General features: G+C 51.9%; 1 protein-coding gene across 1 annotated transcript in view; it reads left to right on the plus strand.

Annotated features, from left to right (window-relative positions):
* AACS (acetoacetyl-CoA synthetase) overlaps positions 1 to 21764 on the plus strand; it is a 223106-nt gene that overhangs the window by 129367 nt on the left and 71975 nt on the right. The window contains exon 8 of the mRNA XM_085635188.1: positions 3844 to 3994. Coding sequence (XP_085491314.1) covers positions 3844 to 3994 — 151 coding nt within the window. The remainder of the gene's footprint in view (positions 1 to 3843; positions 3995 to 21764) is intronic.

Raw genomic sequence — 21764 nt, forward strand, 5'->3', positions numbered from 1 at the left:
CGGCAGCCATTATTGTTGCCATTCTTTCATTGTCAGCCTCTTCTCGCTTGCTAATCTATTTATGATGTCAAGGTGCAATATCGTATGGAAAAATTGCTGGATAGTTCTGGGTATCTGATTCAACCTCGCTAATGTATGAAAGATCCGATACGGGACAAGAAATAAGTTACTTACCTGTGACTACAGTTCTCCAGGGTTGGTTTTGCTCATAGATTCACGTGCTCTTACTTTGTCGCTGATCAGAAACATTGATTCACTCTGGTGCTATTGAAATCTGAAATACAGAAGCCCCCGGGGGAGTGAATTTCAGAACACTCATCCGATTAGCTGGGACTTAAGCCTTTCCTTAAAAGGTGATCCACTAGTATTGCTTTTGCAGAACTAAAGTGCTACTAGCATTACTGTCGTCGTAAGTTACCGTGGACTTCAGCTCGACTGCGGGGAATGATTCAAACATGTGAATGTATGAAAGATATCAATGCTGGAGGGCTGCTGTTCCAGGGAAGTCATTTATTGAGTGCCCCTTCGGTACCATGTCCCTCTCTGCACATGTTACATATATTGCCCATTGTCTATCTACTCCCTTTCTACAGGAATGGTGTGTACCCCCGTTGTACATTTTCCTCTCCTGCACATGGCGGGAGATGTAGGGTTGGATATTGCTGGACTTGGCCCTTTTTGGCAGGTTCACCCCTAAACTTTTTGCCTTTCCTGTGACCTGGTATTGGTGGTCCAGTGTAAAGTGCGTGTGCTCTCTGAGTGCGTGTGGTGAGATTGGCCTGCCCTCCCATAGGAATGCATGGGGGATATGTGTGTCCATGGTAATTCCTGGTATGAGAGGAGTGCAGGGGCGAGTTTAGTATATATGAACTCTTGAGAATAAATGCTGCGCAATGGTGTGCACAGATTTATGGTGACTGGTGGAGAAATGCCACTTTTAGAAGTTGGCATTTCTGTGTACTGTGTGTCTGCCTGCCCGATGTGAATTGCATGTCTGGCTTGTGATTGACAGCAGCTGAGAGGTGTGGGTGGCTCCAGGAGACAGGGGGAGTCTGTCCAGTGGTGAATAGAGAGATCTGCATGCAGATGGGTGGGAGGCGTTGCACCTGGGTCCTGAATAGGGCTGTGCCTTCCCTCCACAATGCTGGCTCCGCCCCCTGTGGTGCGTCTGATCCCTGAGCCCCCACCTAACAAACGGGAGAGGAGCTGAGCAAAACAAAGTGCTCCAAATTCCCCCTAAACCAGTCCTGACTGGTATTCCCATGCCCTGCACTTTTACACAAAGGGAAATGTAGTATAAATATAGGGGCTGTGACCCCATGAAATTGTTCAGTCTTGGTGTGCTGTTCCTGCTGGGGCGTGCTGCTGCTGGGGCCCAGGGGGGTCTGCCATGGGGGCTTGCCTCCCTGGGCCCTGCATTGCCCCTTGATGCCTAAAAGGACTTTTGAGACCCTTTTCCTTTTTACAGTACAGGATCTTCAGGACTTTATGCAGCCTTTTTGCGCACTGGGCACGCTTTAATTTACTTTCCCCCACAGGAGGAGAGTCTGGGGTCTGTGCAGCGCTGAGCTGCAGCCCTTGGTGAGGGAATCCCCATCGTAGGGATTCCCCCGTTATGCCTTAGTTGCGGGTGCCCACCCCGCAGTTTTCTTTAATTCGTGGGTGCCCACCCCACATGGCCGCTTTGTACTTATTTCTGGTTGCAGGTGCCCACACCGTGTTGTGGCAACCTTGCCTGCTTATTTTTGCAGAGCGGGTGCCCACCCCGCAGTTGCCGCCACATCTATCTTATTTCGCAAAGCCGGAGCCCACCCGGCATCGCTGCATTTGTGTATTCTTAAGGAGCTTTGCGGGTGCCCACCCCGCTTAATTCTTTATTTAAAGAGTGGCTGCCCACCCCGCTTATGCCTAGAGAAACGCAGGTGCCCACCCCGCTTGTTGATTTTAATTGCGAGGGAGCCTACCCCTCCTTTCCGCTGAGAGAAGACCGCCGCCGTGATCCGCGGCCCGCCTGGTTGTGGGCGGGGCCTGATGGACGGAAGTCAGCGCGGGGCTCCCGTGAGCCTGGGAAAGCCCCGCATGCCGGAAGATAGGAGTCCCGGGTCCCAGGAGGGGGCCCGGGTGAAGAGGGAGAGCCCCGCAGACAGCATCAGTATGGTGACGGCAGCGGAGGGGGCCGAGGCACATTGTCGGTGCCTGCCCCCCCCCCGCATTAAAGGAGAGCTGCTGCAAGGGAGAACGACCGGAGTTTCCAGGTCCCCCCGCGCAGAGAGACTTCCTCCGTGCAGAGTCCCAGTGAGTAAGGGGCTATTTAGTTCGTGCCGCCCGAGGCACGATCCTGGTGAGTGAAGGCTCGAGATGGGGACAGTGTCTGAGCGGCTCCACATGGCCGAGGGCCGCTCCAACGACGTGGGCGTTATTGTTTGAGAGCCCCGTGTGACTCCATCGTGGGCATATGTTGATTTAAAGCGCCAGTGCGCTCCAAGAGGGGCATACCTTGTCTTTCGTGCTAAGGGGCCAGAGGGGCTCGTGCTGTTCCCCGTGCCCCTACCAATGTGGGTGATTTTCCCAGCTGCCCCACCTGACAGTGGGCAGCTGCACCGATGGGGGCAATATTGTGTAAGAAGCCCCAGTGAGGTCCCGAAGGCACAGATGTGCCAGGGCCCCTTTACTGCATTATCAGCAGCGCTGCACCAGCGCGGGCAGCTGCAATGTTGTGCATATGTGTTCTAAGGGCATCAGGAGTGTCCAGCAAGTAGTGGGCAGCTGCACCGTTTAGGCTATTCTTTCTTGGGGGCATGTCCTTTGAAGTTAGGAGTGAGATGCACTCCTTTGCCCCATACATCTACAGCTGCCCAGCAAGTAGTGGGCAGCTGCACCGTTTAGGTATGCGCAATTGCGCGCCCCTGACTTCTGCTGCATTGGCAGCGCGCCCTGACTCTTGGACATAGGGCATTTGAGCCCCTTTGAGATGGCCAGTTGGCCAGGGGGACTGTTAGGTTTATAGGGCGCCAGGTCCTACTGTGATTTATGTGGTGCTAGGATATGTGATTCATATACTATAATTCATGCACCCTGGTTTATGCCTCTAAATGTGTTTCTACGATTATGAGGTTTTCCCTACTGTGTTATGTTTGAGTTATTCTCTACTGTGGTTTAGGTATGAATTATTCCCTACTGCGGTTTATGTTAGTAAGAGTATGTCCTAATGTGAGTTATGCTTAGGAGGTTATGGTCTAATATGTTTAGGCTTATGAGGTTGGCGCAGAAGATATTTCTCGCCTGATGCGATACTGTGCATAATATGTTTTATGGTTACAGGATGATGCGGAGTATAGTGTTTGCCAGTAATTACTGGTCGTGTTCTACGTTTATTATATGTCTACATTTATTATCTTTACTAAGTGATGATTCTGACAGTGGCCCACGTGGCCCTGTCGTGTATATAATCCCCTGTAAATATTGCCCAGTGTCAGTTGGCACAGTGTATATTGTGTGATTACCATCTAATGTGTTTTATGATAATACAAAGGCTATTTTTGATATAACCTTGTGTGGAGTTCCTTTTGTGGTGTGCCGAGGATGTTACTGCTGTTTATGTAGCGCAAAACCTTTACACATTGCCACCGGGATAAGCCTGACTGCTCATACCAAGCTACCAAGGGGGTGAGCAGGGGTTATCTTTGGCGTGTAACTCCTTTGCCCTGACTAGAGTGGTGGTCTCTGCCTGGCTTTGGCGCAAACCTTAGCCAACCAGAGATCCCATTTCTAACAGACATGTTACGGTTGTTTATCACAGAACCTGAGTTGGGGGTTTTAACAGCACTTATTGCTTCTTCACAGCGTATTTTTAGACGATTTCCTTGCGACTGGTAAAGAAGGCGAGCAGGCCCCACAGTTGGAGTTCGAGCAGCTGCCTTTCCGACACCCACTGTTCATCATGTACTCGTCTGGGACCACTGGAGCTCCGAAGTGCATGGTGCACTCGGCCGGGGTAGGTCTGCCCTCTCTTTGGTCTTTGAGTGCACTTCCACAGTGCTGCACTTTCCACTGTTCTGTCTTCCTCTGCATAGATTGTACCTTTTATATGCAGCCCATGCACCCAAAGGGGTGTTAAGATGCTTTGTAAGTAACTAAAATACAACAGCTTGTAGCACAAGAGACCACAGCAGTGATCTTAAAGAACACTGTGAGCGAGGTTTACCTGTGTGAATTGCTCTGTGTGCCAAGTATTATATTTGATTCCAGATCACCGTAACCTGTGTTTGTAAAGTGTTTGTTCACCTCATGGGGCATATTGGTGCTGAGCAATAGATACTTATCGTTAACTAACTTCATAGTGCTAATTTTATTGACCTTGGAAGGATGCAGGGCTAAGTGGACTCATCAGTACTTGAATCGGTGACCATGAGGTCAAACAGATGTCTGGCGTGGATGCATTAATCCATGAACCCACCAGAAACAGCCAGGCCTCGGCTTCAGTCACCACATGGGATGTGGTTGGTTTCATTTTAGATGAGGTGAGGGTTGCCGCAGCGTGCTCAGCCACTCGGAGAGAGCCTGCGAAGACTGTGGAGTACCCCATAGTGTGGTCCTGTCAAGGTTCAATCAGACAAGGACTATTTCAAGAATCGCCCTTCTCAGGTGGGACCGTGAGTGGGTGTTCGATCTCCAGAGTCTGAAAGTGAAAATATGCAGAATTGGTCATAAGATTAATGGAGAAGAAGCAAGAGAGCTGGAGCCGGGCTGATACCGGAGGTGGAGAGCAAGTCGCTGTCGACGTTTGAGTTTGTTAATCAGTAGTGGCCTGAATTTGGTTCTGTTTCCCGGTCCATTGAGAAGGATCTTTCCGTGGGTTGAGCATCTGGTTTGCTGAAACGCAAGCCAGATGTTTGCAAAAGCAGGTGCACTCCCAGAAAGCATCAAGGGGAGATGTTTGAGGTAGAGTTATGTGTCATATTATTATTATTATTATTATTTAGCTTGTAAAGCGCCTGGTTACTCCAACTGAGTGTCCCCTCGCTAGGACATCAATAAAAACCCAGCGACAGTCCTGACCTAATGCCCTTCCTGCGCATATAACTAACAAGACAATAGAAGTCAAGAACTATTTCTTCCGTCCACCAGAAGGGTGTCCGAAGAGCCAGGTTTTTATATTTTTATGGAACAGAGATTCTGACACACAGGTCCTAAGATCCGCAGGCAGGTCATTCCAAGCCTTAGCTGCCAGGAAGCCAAAAGATCTCCCTCCAGCTTGAACCTTCCGCACCCTGGGCACAATCACCCTAGCAGAGCCCAGCGATCTCAGATCCCAAGCGGGCCGATATACTGTAAGAAGGGGGAGCAAAAATCGCGGCTCCTTCTCACTAAGGATCCTATGACCAAAGCATAGGGCCTTAGAAGTAACTCTGGCCTGTATTGAGAGCCAATGAAGTTCCTTCGGAGCTTCCCCCACCGAGACCGCCTAGGGATGTTCAGAATCAGCCGGGCTGCAGCATTTTGCACCTTCTGCAAGAGGTTCAAATTTCTAGCGGTCACCCCTAGGTACAATATGTTGCAGTAATCAAGGTGAGATGGTACAAGAGCCTGTACAATAGTGTTTGAGGCATGTGGGCTGCTGAATTCATATCTGTGCATAGATCGCCGCCTAGTGTTGGGTCCGGATGTTTGCACGTTGTTGTCCTGGAAGAGTCTTCGAAGTATCACGAGATTGGTGACTCCTCCCCTGGACCACAGTGCGCATGGGCATCCTCTCCATCCTTAGATTGTTTTTTTCCGCCATTGGGTTTGGATGTGCTTATCTTAGCTCAAGTTAGGAAAATTAGGTTTAAGGCCAAAAGGCCTTTAGATTTCGTCGGTACTGTTCCCGTTCGGTATCGACTACTTTCTTTACTATTTTAGAACCTTCTTCCAGACTTTCGGATCCGTTTGGTCCGAACATCACACTTACATCGACGATGGAATCGAGGACTCCATTCAAACGGTGTCCTTTATGCCACGCTAAATACCCACACATCGACGTCCACCCGGTATGCAACAAATGTCTCTCACCGGATCACGATGAGTCGAAATGTATGGCCTGTGCCCGATTCCGATCGAAGAAGACTCTCCGGAATCGACGGGCGGCGAGATTAGAAGCGCAGCAATCGGCGCCTGCCCCGGCCAACATCTTCAGCACCGAAGACTCATCCTAGTAGCTCCCACATGGGCGCGCCAGCCATGGTACACCACCTTTCTAGAACTTTCCGTGGTGCCGCATCAAAGGCTGCGGATCAAACCTGCACTCTTAACGCAGAACCATGGCGAAATTCAGCACCCAGATCCGCAACAGCTGAACCTGGCAATCTGGCTCCTGAAGTCTTAGAGTTTGGCTACCTAAACCTGCCACCTGACTGTATGAATATCATCAAGGAGGCCAGAAGACCCACTACCAGAGCTTGCTATGCGGCTAAATGGAAGAGGTTTGTCATTTATTGTAACAACAATGACATTAACCCGCTGGACGCATCCATTCAAAACATCATCTGTTACCTCTTACACCTATACCGATGCAATCTGGCATACACCTCAATACGTATCCATTTAACCGCAATAGCAGCCTATCTCCAAAACAGGCAGCACCTCTCTTTATTCAGAGTGCCTGCCATCAAAGCCTTCTTGGAGGGACTCAAACGAGTAATTCCCCCCAAGACACCCATCAGCACCGGTGTGGAACCTCAATTTGGTCCTCACCAGACTAATGGGTCCACCCTTCGAACCTCTCCATTCATGTGAGATTCAATTCCTCACCTGGAAAGTAGCTTTCCTAGTGGCAATCACTTCGTTAAGAAGAGTTAGTGAACTCCAGGCACTAACCATTCAAGAGCCATTCATACAGGTTCACGCAAACAGGATTGTACTACGTACCAATCCCAAATTCATGCCCAAGGTGATATCGCAGTTCCACATGAATCAAACTATTGAACTGCCTGTTATCTTTCAAAATCCACAAAATGTCGCAGAGCGAATGCTCCATACACTAGATGTAAAGAGAGCCCTCATGTACTATATAGACAGAACTAAGGTCTTTAGGAAGACAAAACAACTTTTCGTTGCCTTTTCTCCACAACACAAGGGCAACGCCATTTCCATAGCCAGATGGATCGTTAAATGTATTCAAATTTGCTATCAAAAAGCTAAACACACTTTAACGATTCCCCCACGAGCCCACTCCACACGAAAGTTAGGGGCGTCCATGGCTTTCCTGGGAAACATTCCTTTACAGGGAATATGTAGAGCAGCCACATGGTCCACTGTACATACATTTACCAAACACTACTTTGTAGATGTACACTCAAAGCAGCAGGCAGCTGTAGGACAGGCTGTTCTCAAAACTCTTTTTCAGACTGCTGCAGCTGGCACGGGTAGCCGCCGCTAATAGGAGGTACTGCTATGTATTCTATGCACAGATATGAATTCAGCAGCCCACATGCCTCGAACTGAATATGCTACTTACCAGTATGCATCTGTTCTTGGCATGTAGGGCTGCTGACATTCATATCGCCCACCCTCCTCCCCGGCGCCTGTAGCAGCTGCAGCTCTCAGAATTACTGTATAGCATGGTCATCACTTACTGTATCTACTCCATCACTGCCACAATGGCGAAAAACAATCTAAGGATGGAGAGGATGCCCATGCGCACTGTGGTCCAGGGGAGGAGTCACCTATCTCGTGATACTTCGAAGACTCTTCCAGGACAACAACGTGCAAACATCCGGACCCAACACTAGGCGGCGATCTATGCACAGATATGAATGTCAGCAGCCCTACATGCCAAGAACAGATGCATACTGGTAAGTAGCATATTCATCTTTTGGCGTCAATGGGGAGTAGGTCCATAATTTTGCGTAGCATTTTAAGAATGCCAAAGCAAGCTCCAGCCACAGCGGTAATCTGCTCAGAGACAGATTTTCATCGAACCATACTCCTAAATTCTTCACCTGTGCTTTTGGTGCCGGAGTAGGTCCCAGTTCCTCAGGCCACCAATGTTGTGACCAGAGAGAGGGCAGTTTTCCAACAACCATCACCTCTGTCTTCCCCGCATTCAGCTGGAGGCAAGCAGACCTTAAAATCAGATTCCATTCCAGACTCATTTTGCTCCAGGGTAACAATCCGCTGAGTGTCATCAACATATGACTCCAGCTTTATCCCATGCCTCAATACAATATCTGCCAGAGGGCGCATATAAATATTAAACAGGGTGGGGCTAAGAGCCGAACCCTGCGGCACCCCCTGCGACAGAGGACAGACTCTAGAATTAAATGGATGTTGCAGAACCTGTAAGGATCTGTTATACAAAAAGTTTTTCATCCACTCCCATGTGCCACCGTCGATCCCGGCCTCCCGCAGCCTCTCAAGCAGAAGGCAGTGGGAGACCGTGTCGAACGCAGTACTCCGGTCTAGAAGAATATAGCAGTTGTCCTTCCTTCATCGGCAGCAATTCTCAGCGCTTCTGCTGCCAGGAGAAGGGACGACTCCGTGCTATGATGTGGCCTAAAGCCACACTGGGTATCGTGAAGAATCCGTCTCTCTTCCAAAAACATAGATAGTTGGCCATTTAGATGTTTCTCCACAATTTTTGCTACATAGGAGAGCAGAGAGATCGGTCTCAGATTTTCCGGAAGAGCGGGATCTAAAGATGGTTTCTTCAGCAATGGAACCACCATAGCGTGTTTCCAATTACTGGGAACCTGCCCTGTGCTAAAAGACATGTTCAGAAGTGTAGTGAGAACTGAGGCAAAAGATTTCTTCCTTAGTCGTAACATTTTTGGGGGAACCGGGTCCAATGGTGATCCTGATTTAACGACCTCCATCAGCTTTAGAACCTCACTTTCCATAGGAGGATGAAAGACGAGCTTATCCACGGTCCGGGGTGCCTCCACGACAGGAGCGAGGACAACATTCCTGCTACTTTCCAGAAAGGTATTGGTGAAAGGCAACTCCTGTATATTTCAGTACTGAACGCAAGAGCCCACGTGCAGGTTACAGAGAGTAGGGGCTAAATTGGAACCCTGAAGGGCACTGCAGTTCTATTTTGTGTGCTCCAAGTCGTGCTCTCCAGTCTTTATTCACCGGTAGGTATCTTGCAGGATACACAAGGACCTAGTCATAACCAGACATTGAAAACCCTTTTAGTGCTCCAGGGCGTTCATCAACCATTGCTGATCAGCCATGCCAAAGGCCGTAAGGATAAGACAGGAGATGCTAGGAAGGAGGTTTGGAATTGGAGTAGATGTGGTGGGACAGATGTATGGTGGGGTTCAGGGAGAAGTTGGAGGGTTCTTGGGATGTCCTCTGCTTTGGCAGTGAGGGAGGGGTTTGTAATCTATTCTCTGGTTTGTTTGGTATTCTTGGGGTTTGTAATCTAATCTCGGGTTTGTTTGGTATTCTTGGTAGCTCAGAGCTGCTCTAGGAGCTTCTTGTCTTCTAGAACTTCCTTGTTTCCTATGAGAGGAGTTAACAGGATCAGGTCTGGGTGGATCTGGAGAGGTTGGGTTCTTGGCTTTAAATGTGAGGTAATTGTAGTTTTTTTGTATAGGATGGGATAGATGCAGCAGGAGAGAAGTAGCCAAGGATGGGATAGATGCATTTGGAGAGGGATAGCAAAGGATGGGATAGATGCATTTAGAGAGGGGTAACAGAGGATGGGATAGATGCATTTGAAGAGGGGTAGCAGAGGATGGGATAGATGCATTTGGAGAGGGATAGCAAAGGATGGGATAGATGCATTTAGAGAGGGGTAGCAGAGGATGGGATAGATGCATTTGGAGAGGGGTAGCAGAGGATGGGATAGATGCATTTGGAGAGGGATAGCAAAGGATGGGATAGATGCATTTGGAGAGGGATAGCAAGGGATGGGATAGATGTAGCAGGAGAGGGGTAGCAGGAGCATTGGGTAACTGCAGCAGGAGAGGGGTAGTAGACGACGGGATAGATGCAGCAGGAGAGGGTAGCAGACGACAGGATAGATGCAGCAGGAGAGGGGTAGCAGAGGATGGGATAGATGCAGGAGGAGAGCGGTAGCAGGAGGATAGGGCAACTGCAAGAGTAGAGGAGTAGCAGATGATGGGATAGATGCAGCAGGAGAGGGGTAGCAGAGGATGGGATAGATGCAGCAGGAGAGGGTAGCAGACGACAGGATAGATGCAGCCGGAGAGGGGTAGCAGAGGATGGGATAGATGCAGGAGGAGAGCGGTAGCAGGAGGATAGGGTAACTGCAAGAGGAGAGGAGTAGCAGATGATGGGATAGATGCAGCAGGAGAGGGGTAGCAGAGGATGGGATAGATGCAGCAGGGGAGGGCTGGAGGTAGGATGGGATAGATGCAGCAGGAGCGTTGGGTAACTGCAGCAGGAGAGGGGTAGCAGATGATGGGATAGAGGCAATAGGAGAGGGTAGCATAGACTGGAATAGATGTAACAAGAGAGGGGTAGCAGAGGATTGTATTGTTGCAGCAGGAGAGGGGTAGCAGAGGATGGGATAGATGCAGCAGTAGAGGGTAGCATAGGATGGAATAGATGCAGGAGGAGAGGGGTAGCAGGAGGATAGGATAACTGCAACAGAAGAGGAGTAGCAGATGATGGGATAGATGCAGCAGGAGAGGGGTAGCAGAGGATGGGTTAGATGCAGCAGGAGAGAGGTAGAGGTAGGATGGAATAGAATGCAGCAGGAGAGGGGTTGCAGTGGATGGGATAGATGCAGCAGGAGAGGGGTAGAGGTAGGATGGGATAGATGCAGCAGGAGAGGGATAGCAAAGGATGGGATAGATGCATTAGGAGAGGGGTAGAGTTGGGATGGGATAGATGCTGCAGGAGAGGGTAGCAGAGGATGGGATAGATGCATTTGGAGAGGGATAGCAAAGGATGGGATAGATGCATTTGGAGAGGGATAGCAAGGGATGGGATAGATGTAGCAGGAGAGGGGTAGCAGGAGCATTGGGTAACTGCAGCAGGAGAGGGGTAGCAGACGACGGGATAGATGCAGCAGGAGAGGGTAGCAGACGACAGGATAGATGCAGCAGGAGAGGGGTAGCAGAGGATGGGATAGATGCAGGAGGAGAGCGGTAGCAGGAGGATAGGGTAACTGCAAGAGGAGAGGAGTAGCAGATGATGGGATAGATGCAGCAGGAGAGGGGTAGCAGAGGATGGGATAGATGCAGCAGGAGAGGGTAGCAGACGACAGGATAGATGCAGCCGGAGAGGGGTAGCAGAGGATGGGATAGATGCAGGAGGAGAGCGGTAGCAGGAGGATAGGGTAACTGCAAGAGGAGAGGAGTAGCAGATGATGGGATAGATGCAGCAGGAGAGGGGTAGCAGAGGATGGGATAGATGCAGCAGGAGAGGGTAGCAGACGACAGGATAGATGCAGCAGGAGAGGGGTAGCAGAGGATGGGATAGATGCAGGAGGAGAGCGGTAGCAGGAGGATAGGGTAACTGCAAGAGGAGAGGAGTAGCAGATGATGGGATAGATGCAGCAGGAGAGGGGTAGCAGAGGATGGGATAGATGCAGCAGGGGAGGGCTGGAGGTAGGATGGGATAGATGCAGTAGGAGCGTTGGGTAACTGCAGCAGGAGAGGGGTAGCAGATGATGGGATAGAGGCAATAGGAGAGGGTAGCATAGACTGGAATAGATGTAACAAGAGAGGGGTAGCAGAGGATTGTATTGTTGCAGCAGGAGAGGGGTAGCAGAGGATGGGATAGATGCAGCAGTAGAGGGTAGCATAGGATGGAATAGATGCAGGAGGAGAGGGGTAGCAGGAGGATAGGATAACTGCAACAGGAGAGGAGTAGCAGATGATGGGATAGATGCAGCAGGAGAGGGGTAGCAGAGGATGGGTTAGATGCAGCAGGAGAGAGGTAGAGGTAGGATGGAATAGAATGCAGCAGGAGAGGGGTTGCAGTGGATGGGATAGATGCAGCAGGAGAGGGGTAGAGGTAGGATGGGATAGATGCAGCAGGAGAGGGATAGCAAAGGATGGGATAGATGCATTAGGAGAGGGGTAGAGTTGGGATGGGATAGATGCTGCAGGAGAGGGTAGCAGAGGATGGGATAGATGCAGGAGGAGAGGGGTAGCAAAGGATGCGATAGATGCAGAAGTAGAGTAATAGCAAAGGATGAGATAGATGCAGCAGGAGAGGGGTAGCAAAGGATGGGATAGATGCAGCAGGAGAGGGATAGCAAAGGATGGGATAGATGCACCAGGAGAGGGATAGCCAAGGATGGGATAGATGCAGCAGGAGAGGCGTAGAGGAAGAATGGGATAGATGCATTAGGAGAGGGATAGCAAAGGATGGGATAGATGCAGCAGGAGAGGGTTAGCAGTGGGTGGGAAAGATGCTGCTGGAGAGGGGTAGAGGAAGAATGGGATAGATGCATTAGGAGAGGGATAGCAATGGATGGGATAGATTCATTAGGAGTGGGGTAGAGTTGGGATGGGATAGATGCTGCTGGAGAGGGTAGCAGAGGATGGGATAGATGCAGGGGAGAGGGGTAGCAGAGGATGGGATAGATGCAACAGGAGAGGGATAGCAAAGGATGGGATAGATGCAGCAGGAGGGAGTAGCGGAGGATGAGATAGATGCAGCTGGAGAGGGGTAAAGGTAGGATGGAATAGAATGCAGTAGGAGAGGGATAGCAGTGGATGGGATAGATGCAGTAGGAGGGGGTAGAGGTGAGATGGGACAGATGCTGCAGGAGATGGGTAGAGGTGGGATGGGATAGATGCTGCAGGAGTGAGATAGCAAAGGATGGGATAGATGCAGCAGGAGAGGAATAACTGAGGATGGGATAGATGCAGCAGGAGAGGGTTATCAGAAGAATGGAATAGATGCATTAGGAGAGAGGGGTAGAGGTGGGATGGGATAGATGCTGCAGGAGAGGGGTAGAGGTGGGATGCGATAGATGCAGCAGGATAGGGGTAGCACAGAATGCGATAGATGCAGCAGGAGAGGGATAGCAAAGGATGGGATAGATGCAGAAGGCGTGATAGCAAAGGATGGGATAGATGCAGCAGGAGAGGTTAGCAAAGGATGCGATAGATGCAGAAGGAGTGATAGCAAAGGATGGGATAGCTGCAGCAGGAGAGGGATAACAAAGGATGGGATAGATGCAGCAGGAGAGAGGTAGAGTAGGATGGAATAGAATGCAGCAGGAGATGGGTAGCAGTGAATGGGATAGATGCAGCAGGAGAGGGGTAGCAGAGGATGGGATAGATGCCGCAGCAGAACAATTGAGGTGGGATGGGACAGATGCAGCAGGAGAGGGATAGCAGAGAATGGTATAAATGCTGCTGGAGAGGGGTAGCAGAGGATGGGATGCATGCAGCAGGAGAGGGATAGCCGAGGATGGAATAGATGCAGCAGGAGACGGGTAGAGGTAGGATGGAATAGAATGCAGCAGGAGAGGGGTAGCAGAGGATGGAATAGATGCAGCAGGAGAGGGGCAGCAGAGGATGTGATAGATGCAGCAGGATAGGGGTAGCAGAGGATGGGATAAATGCTGCAGGAGAGGGATAGCAGAGGATGGAATAGATGCAGCAGGAGACGGGTAGAGGTAGGATGGAATAGAATGCAGCAGGAGACGGGTAGCAGAGGATGAGATAGATGCAGCTGGAGAGGGGTAGAGGTAGGATGGGATAGATGCAGCAGGAGGGGGTAGCAGAGGATGGGATAGATGCAGCAGGAGAGGGGTAGAGGTAGGATGGGATAGATGCAGCAGGAGGGGATAGCAGAGGATGGGATAGATGCAGCAGGAGAGGGGTAGCAGTGGATGGGATAGATGCAACAGAAGAGGGATAGCAGAGGATGGGATAGATGCGGTGGGATGGGGCAGATGCAGCAGGGGAGTTACCTGTGTTCTTCCCTCAACCTGAATCCGTAGCAGAAAGAGCTCTTCACACACTTGATGTCAGAAGAGCACTTTTGTACTATATTGAAAGGACAAAAGATTTTCGTTAAACAAATCACCTGTTTGTTGCATTTACTCCACCTCACAAAGGTAATCCTATCTCTAAATCTGGCATTTCAAGATGGATTGTTAAATGCATAAAAACCTGCTATGCAAAAGTTAAAAGAACTGTATCTTTACCCTCTAGAGCCCATCCCACTCGCAAAATAGGGGAATCTATGGCCTTTTTAGGGAATATTCCTAAAGCTGACCTTTGTAAAGCAACAACATGGTCTACACCACACACATTTACCAAACACTATTGTGTGGATGTACTAGCACGTCAACAAGCCAATGTAGGATAGGCAGTGTTAAAAACAGTTTTTCAAACAACGGCAACATCTACTGGTTAGCCACCGCTTTGGGAGAATACTGCTATATAGTCTATGCAAAGCATGTGTATCTACAGCACACATGCCTCGAACGGATTATGTTATAAGCATCTGTTCTTGGCATGTAGTGCCGTAGATTCACCCATACTGGGTGCAAGGTGGGTGAGCCGCTGCCTGCAAGGGGGGGGGGTGAGCCGCTGCCATCAAGGGGGGGTGAGCAGCTGCCAGCAAGGGGGGGGGGGGGGTTTGAGCCGCTGCCAGCAAGGGAGGGGGGGGGGGGGGGGGGTGAGCAACTGCCTGCGGAGGGTGAACTACACCACCTTTGAATGCTTAACCGCCAACATTATCACAAGCAACAACAAAACACTACTCTGCCATCTAATATACCATCCCCCAGGCAACACCACTGCATTCACCGAACACCTGTCCAACCTGATTGCCCACCGCTCACTCCGAGACGCTAACAACCTAATTCTGGGCGACCTCAACCTACACTAGGATGAAGAAAACTGTAATCCAGAACCTGAATGAGCTGCTACACAGCAACAACCTTACCCAACACTGCTCAGAGGAAACCCACAACAAAGGAGCAATCCTAGATGGCATTACCTCCTCGTTAGTCTTCCTCGCCACATGACTAACAAAGTGAGCGTCAGCTCCACAACAGAACCCTCCAAAGCAAAGCAAAAAAAGTCAGCATCCCATGCCTCCCATCCCCTCCCAATATGGCCGACCCAGACACCCCTGACCCCTATAAGAGGCGGGCCGGCCCAACCCAACAACCTGTTTTTTTTTGTTCTGCACTCTCTCCGGAGCGCTTCAGGTAGGTGGTGCCTGCTGTAGCAGGTGCGTGGGTCCATGGTTGGAGGTCCTGCTATAGCGGACCCTAGGGGCTTGGCCTTCGTTTATTCCCCCTGCCTGTTGCCCCCGGTGTATTTGAAGGTTATTTTCTTGTGCCGGTCAGGCTCTGCTTTAGCGAGCCGTGGGTGTTCAGGGGGGGGGACATGCGTGGGATTCGTACTTTCGATTCCCTTGTGTATGGCTTGTTGACAGGGGAGAGGATGTGGTCCGTCGGCTAGATTGCCGACTTTGGTGTTGGAAACCAGGGTTCGAGCCTCGGGGTCGCGTCCACATCCTGTGACTCTGGGTTAACCACTCCGTGCCTGAATTTGTACCGGAGCTCATGTAAAGCGCTCCGATACCTTCGGGTCGAGTTCGCGCTATAAAACGATCCTTCGTTTTGCATTGTCATCCCCTTCGCCGCCCGCCTTTGTTTATTTTCGGCGGGCGGCAGCTCTGCGCCTTGGCGGGTGCTTGGGTCCTGGGTTGGGGGTCCTGCTCTAGCGTACCCTTGGTGCCTGGCCCTGGTTTGTCCCCCTGCTTGTTGCCCCCGGGGTGTGTGGCGATGTTGCTGTACTGTTTTCCGGTGAGGCTCTGCCTTAGCGAGCCCTGGGTTTTCGGGTAAGGGGGGGGATCTGGGAACAGTCTCTCCCTTGTGTCTGTCTTTTCCCTTCGCCGCCCGTCGTTTTTCATCTCCGGGCGGCGGCTGTACGGCTCCGGTTTCCCTGCTGGATGCCTCCTTTCGTTGGGACTGTGTCCCGTGGGTTGCGGACGGAGTCCGCCCTCTTCCTTCCCGAGCCGCGTTTTCGCCTCCCCGCCTGCCTTCCTGGCGTTGGGGGTGGCGGCGGCTCTACGGGGCTCGGTCCGTTTAAGGCCGCTGTACAAGGGGGTTGGGCTCGTCCATCTCGGGGGTTGTGAGTCGCTTACCTGCCTGCGTCCATGCTCCCTCCGTCTTGCTTCGCTCCGGGGTCGCCGGCGTTGCTGTGTGCGCGCTGTGTTTCCTCGCGGCTGTGGGCGGGGTCCCGGGGGCGGGGCTTCGTTGTAAATAAGCGTGCAACCGGTGCGGTGGCGCCGGTCGCGCCGCCCTTAACCCGTCCCTGGTCTTGCGCACTTTAGATGTTTCCAGTTGGCTAAGGGGAAACTTTTGTGTTAAAATTTTGACAATGCGTCCTTCTATAGTTGGAGTTAGTGTCTCGAGATGTTTTTGTATGAAATGGGGCATACTAACTGCTGTACAGCGCTGGTAGTTCACGTTTCGATGATGCGCTTCTGGGGGCACGCTGAGCGTGTTTAGGAATATGTCACGTCATTAGTGCGTGCCAGCGTGTTGAGTGTGCGGCCATCAGATTCCACGGCCTCTTTGTTAGTCCCCGTGCTCGGGCAGCCCTGCTGGGCGGTTTTTGGCCAGCCCTGCTACTGCACGCTTTTCTTACAGGGCCTCCTTGGTGTATATGCAGTTCGGCCTGTGTTTTTGTTTTTGTGGCACGGCTCCTGCTTGTATGATGCCTTTGGTTGGGTCCTCTGTAGCGTTTGTATTTGCATTGTCGGAGGCTCTGTGGCACTTGTGTGTGTTCACTGGCCTGCCTTTTTGTAAGTGGCGCATGTGCCCCTGCCGTGGTGCTCCCGGTACGTTGGGATGCCGGCTCCCTTGGCTGTTGCGCAACCGGGACGTGATTCATTTTGGGCCTGTGGTGTCGTTTGTTGCACTTCGGTGCCGTGTGTTCTACGCCGATTGTGTCCTGATGCGCCAGCTTGCTGTGCTCGCTGACTGTTTTTATGGCGGTGTTTTTGTTTTCCTGTCTTGATGCGCCTCACGTTGTGCGGTGTGCGCTTCGTGTCTCCACTTCGCCTAGGCGCTTGCAGCGCTGGCCCGCGCTGTTGGTTTTGCCACGTTGCTCGCGACTGATCCCTGTGGTTCCCGCCACCCCCGCTCCTTGGGGCGTTTCTGCCTGGCTCTGGCTGGGGGGGGCGGGATGGGCGGGGGTGGGCTCGCCTTCCTGGCCCGCTGCTGCCGTTGCCTTGGTGGTTCCCGGTCCCGGGGGTTGCCACATGTTCTCCTGTTCCTATGGCCTTCGACTATGCTGTCTCCCGTTCCGGCCCGGCTGCCCCGGGGGCGGAGTTTGATTTGTCCCTCGCTGGCTCTCCATTTGTTTCGCTGCCTCTTCTCTGCCCAAGTGGGGGGGGGGTTTCCTGCCATAGTCTTGTGCCTCTGGTTTTCGGGGGTCTCCCGGGTCTGGGTTCAGGTCCCGCATGCATACTTCACGCTCTTCTGGAGTGCGGTTTCTCGTTGTTACGTCCGGTGCCTTGGGTTGTTTCGACTCTCCGGTGACGGGTTTGAGTCCCGCAGTCGCTGTCAGCGGGTCTTTGGTTCCATTACTTTCATTGTCATCTTTGTATTTGCGCTTTTGCTGCTAGGTTCCGTGGCTTGCTTCTCTTTGCTGGTAAGCATGTTCTGTCCTGGTGGTTGGGGGTGCTGGCTGGGTGCTTGCTCTTCCTCCTCCGGTTCTGTGTTGCTCCGCTGTCATCCTTCCTGCGCACAGGCAGTTTGTTGCCTTCTACTCTACCCCGTTTGGTTGGGGGTGTCCCGGGTGGTGGCCCCGCCTTGTCGGGCTCACTTTCTCGTTCCCCCTCCTTCTGGCCCTCGCGGCCCTGCCCTGCGCTCCCCCCTCCCCCGCCGCCTTGTGCTTGATGCCCTAATCTAGCGGGCTCTGGGGTTTGGGTTCTGGCGTTTGGCTCCCCCTCTCTGTGGGGGCGGCTGTGGGCTTCTCTGTATCGGTGTACGTGTGGGTCGCTCAGCCTCCTCTGTTGTGACTCCTTGCCCCTTCGCGGGCTTTAGTTGCCTTTCGGCTTGCCGTCTGTGTCCGCTCTGTGGGTTTCACTCTGGCCTTTTGGTTCTGGTCTTAGACTCTTACCATGGCGTTTGGGTGTTCCTTCCCTGGTCTTTCGCTGTCAGTGGGTGCTCAGTCTCGTATGTAGGCTATGGCCTTTCTTTCGGTATGGTTGGGGGATGTGTTTTACTGTTCCCGCGGTTATTTTGTGGGGTCTGTCCCTGTCTGTTGCTGACCATCCTCCGGGGTTTTCATGGGGCTTTCGGCATTGCCTCCCTGTCTGCACCTGGCCTGGTCTGCTTTCTGCGGTTGTGCAGGGTCGGGTCTGGTTGGTGCCCGGGTGGGGTTCCACCTGGGTCTTCCGGGTGCTGTGGACTATGGGGTCCTTCTTGGACTCGCCCTGTCTTATTCGGGGCTGCGGCTTGGCCGCTCCTTTCTCGTTTTTGTGTTGCTCACTCCGGCTTCCCGTTTTCTCCGCCTGGTGCGGTTCTGTGGCGTTTGGCTTGGTCCCGACGCAGGGGTTACTCGCACTTTCGTGTGGCGTTCCATGCAGTCTTGTTGTCTGGCTGTTTTTCTTCTGCCAGTTGTCTCTGGTCCTTCCTTGGATTCGGCCCGGGCCCTTCCCGCTCCTGTCCTGGTTCGGCTGGGGGGTTCGGGCTCTGATACCTCTGGTTCTCTGCTCCCTGGCAGGCTCGTACGCTTCCGGTGTGCTTGTTTCCTCGTCTTTGTCCCTGGATTTGGGGTTCCGGGGTCTGTTGGCTCTGGTGGCTCTCTGGGGGTTTTGACGTGGCTCGGGTTCAGTTTTCACCCTGCCCTCCTGTCCCTCTCGCCTTTGGTGGGTGCTCGCTTCGGCAGCTCGCTTGGTTCCTTTGGGGGCCGGATCGGTCCGTGGCGCTGCCTTTTTTTCCCCTGCCTTCTGTGCTTGGGTGGTCTTTCGGGCTCTCCGCTTCTGCGATGGCCTGGTTGTGTTCCCTTGGTGGCCGGGTCTCTTCGGTGTCGTTTCCGTCCCTTTTCCTGGGTCTTTTTGTTCCCTTGTTCCGGCCTGGGTTCTCTCCTTGGGGTCGCGGTTTCTCTTCGGCGCCCCTTTTCCTTGTTGCCTGGAGCTTTTGCTCGGTGGTGAGTCTTGTGCCTGTGGTCATGTTGGGTCTCTCAGGTCATGCGAGTCTCGCGACCGTTGGCGTACGGTCGCGCTCTTCTTTTAATGCGGCTCTTGCCGGTTTGCTTCCGATTGGTTCCGCTGCCCCGTTTCTCTGGTGGTTTCGGCTCTCTCGCGGGTGGTGTTCTCCCTTGCGGGGTGGCTATGTTGGTCACACTGCGTCTCCCTTTCGGATGTGCCTTGTCTGTTGGCTCGCTGTGGCGGGGTTGCCCTCTGTTCCTTCGGTTTTGCTTTTTCCTGAGGGGGGTTTGATGCCCCTTTTCGGGTTCTCCGTTGGCCGTTCCTGGTGTGTGGGTCCTGCGTACTGTCTGGGCTCTGTTTCTGTGGCGTCTGGTCCGGAGCTTTTCTCTGTCCCCCTTTGACCTTTGCTGCGGCTGGTTCTTGCCGGCGCCTCGTGTCTCTGGGGTCCGGGTTTTTGTTTTTCCCGGTGTCGTTGGGCCCGGGCTGGTTTTTCCTGCTCGTGGTTGCCTTTCCCCTGGGTGGTCCTTCCACTCGTCCTGGCCTGTTGGGTTTTGCCCTCTGGCCTGTTGGTGTCTTGTGAGTTTCCATGATGCCGTTTGGCTTTGGTATATGCTCACTTTGTTAGTCATGTGGCGAGGAAGACTAACGAGGAGGTAATGCCCTGATTACTTACCGGTAATCTTCATTACTCCGAGTATAGTCTTCCTCGCCACATGACTTCCCATCCCTCCCTCCCTGTCTGGCTATCGGCTTCATGTATTGCTTGGTAGTTTCAGGCTGTTGGGTTGGGCCGGCCCGCCTCTTATAGGGGTCAGGGGTGTCTGGGTCGGCCATATTGGGAGGGGATGGGAGGCATGGGATGCTGACTTTTTTTGCTTTGCTTTGGAGGGTTCTGTTGTGGAGCTGACGCTCACTTTGTTAGTCATGTGGCGAGGAAGACTATACTCGGAGTAATGAAGATTACCGGTAAGTAATCAGGGCATTATCTCCCAACGTGACACAGTCACGATAGACCACACCCTGCCCGTTGACTGGTCCGACCACCACTTAATCCTATTCCACATCACCCAACCGATCACATAACGACCCCCCCAAAGGGATGAGAAATCTAACTCCGATCAACATGGCGGACCTAGAGGAAAGGGTAAGCTCTCTCATCCCTGTCTCCTCAGATGATCTCTCTACAACAGAACTCACCTCCCACTATAACACAACTATGACGCCCATTCTAGACCAATTAGCCACCCTAAAATTAAAATAAAACAGGAACATTCCATACAGATCCTGGTTCAACACTGACATTAACACCGAAAGAAGACCACTAAGAGCTACAGAACGGCTATGGAGCAACCCCTCCAGAAGCCTCCACGATCAACTCAAAGCAACTCGAAAGAAATACAAAAAACACATCAGTAACGAAAAAAACACTTTCTTCTGCACCGCCCTGGATAACGCAAAAAACAGGCCCAAAGAACTCTTCAACATCATCAGGCAACAAACCTCCAAGCTCCCTGCATCCTCAGTTCAGACCTCCAAAGACCTGTGCGCCAACTTCTTCAACAACAAAATCACCAAGATTGAGTTCTCGCTGGACATCAACCTCAATCCCTTCTGCAAAAGCCTGGCCCCATAGACCGAAGGCAGCACAAGCAAGCACCCCACGAAAGAACCCCACGAAAGACGGGAAATCCTTCAACCTAATCCCGGGAGCCGAGATTCTCAATCTGATCTCCACCTCCAAACCCGCTTCCCACATCCTAGATCCTATACCCACCCAATTGACCAAAAAGCTGAAACTCTCCGCAGCCCTGTTCTGGTGCAAGATCATAAACAGCTCCCTGAGATCCGGCGTCATACCTGAATGCCTCAAAGTTGGCCAAGTCACAGCATTACTGAACAAGCATTTAGAATGCAACGGTCTCGGCATTGTTAAAGTTAGAGCTATTGGCATTGCTCATGACATTATTTTTGTTTGTTTTTGTTTTTAAAACATTTAAAAAACCGGCATTGTTATTTACAATGTCAATAGCTTAATCACTCTCAAATGCGAGACCTATTGCATTTTCAGCCACACACAAAGCCACCCACACACACACAGCCACCCATAGAGCCACTCACATAGAGCAACCCACACACAAATAGAGCCACCCACAGAGCCACCTACACACACACACACGCAGAAGCCCACTGACCTATTTACATTATGTGCACTTTGTGAGCTGCATGGTACATGTTCTTTGCTGCAGGCACATTAACCCTATGTGCTACCTTTCCAGGAGTCAAAACTTCCACTAGACAAAACTCCGATCTCTCTCTAGGAAGAACATTAAACCCCAGAGTCATCATGACATTTTTATTGTTGCCGAAAATTGCTGGAGGCCAGGAAGGAGGCAGCAAGCTCTTTTAAAACCTTAATTTATTTGCAAACATAATGTCTCCACCCAAAGTCAGCGCCCGGTCACACCGGTTGCACTGCCCTAGAGCTGGCCCTTCTCAAGGGTCCTGTGACCTCAGAGACAGAGTCACTGTTGTTCTTGGCTGTGCTGCTTCATAAGCCTGCTAGCAAGACTGGAGGTGAACTTCAGTATGGATTGTGGTGGACAAACCTTGAAGGTTAACCCAGACTTGCCAGTGCTAGTGTCCACCTGCTGGTGCTAAGACACCAG

The sequence above is a fragment of the Triturus cristatus genome, chromosome 11 (genome assembly GCF_964204655.1).
Source record: "Triturus cristatus chromosome 11, aTriCri1.1, whole genome shotgun sequence".
Lineage (NCBI taxonomy): Eukaryota > Metazoa > Chordata > Amphibia > Caudata > Salamandridae > Triturus > Triturus cristatus.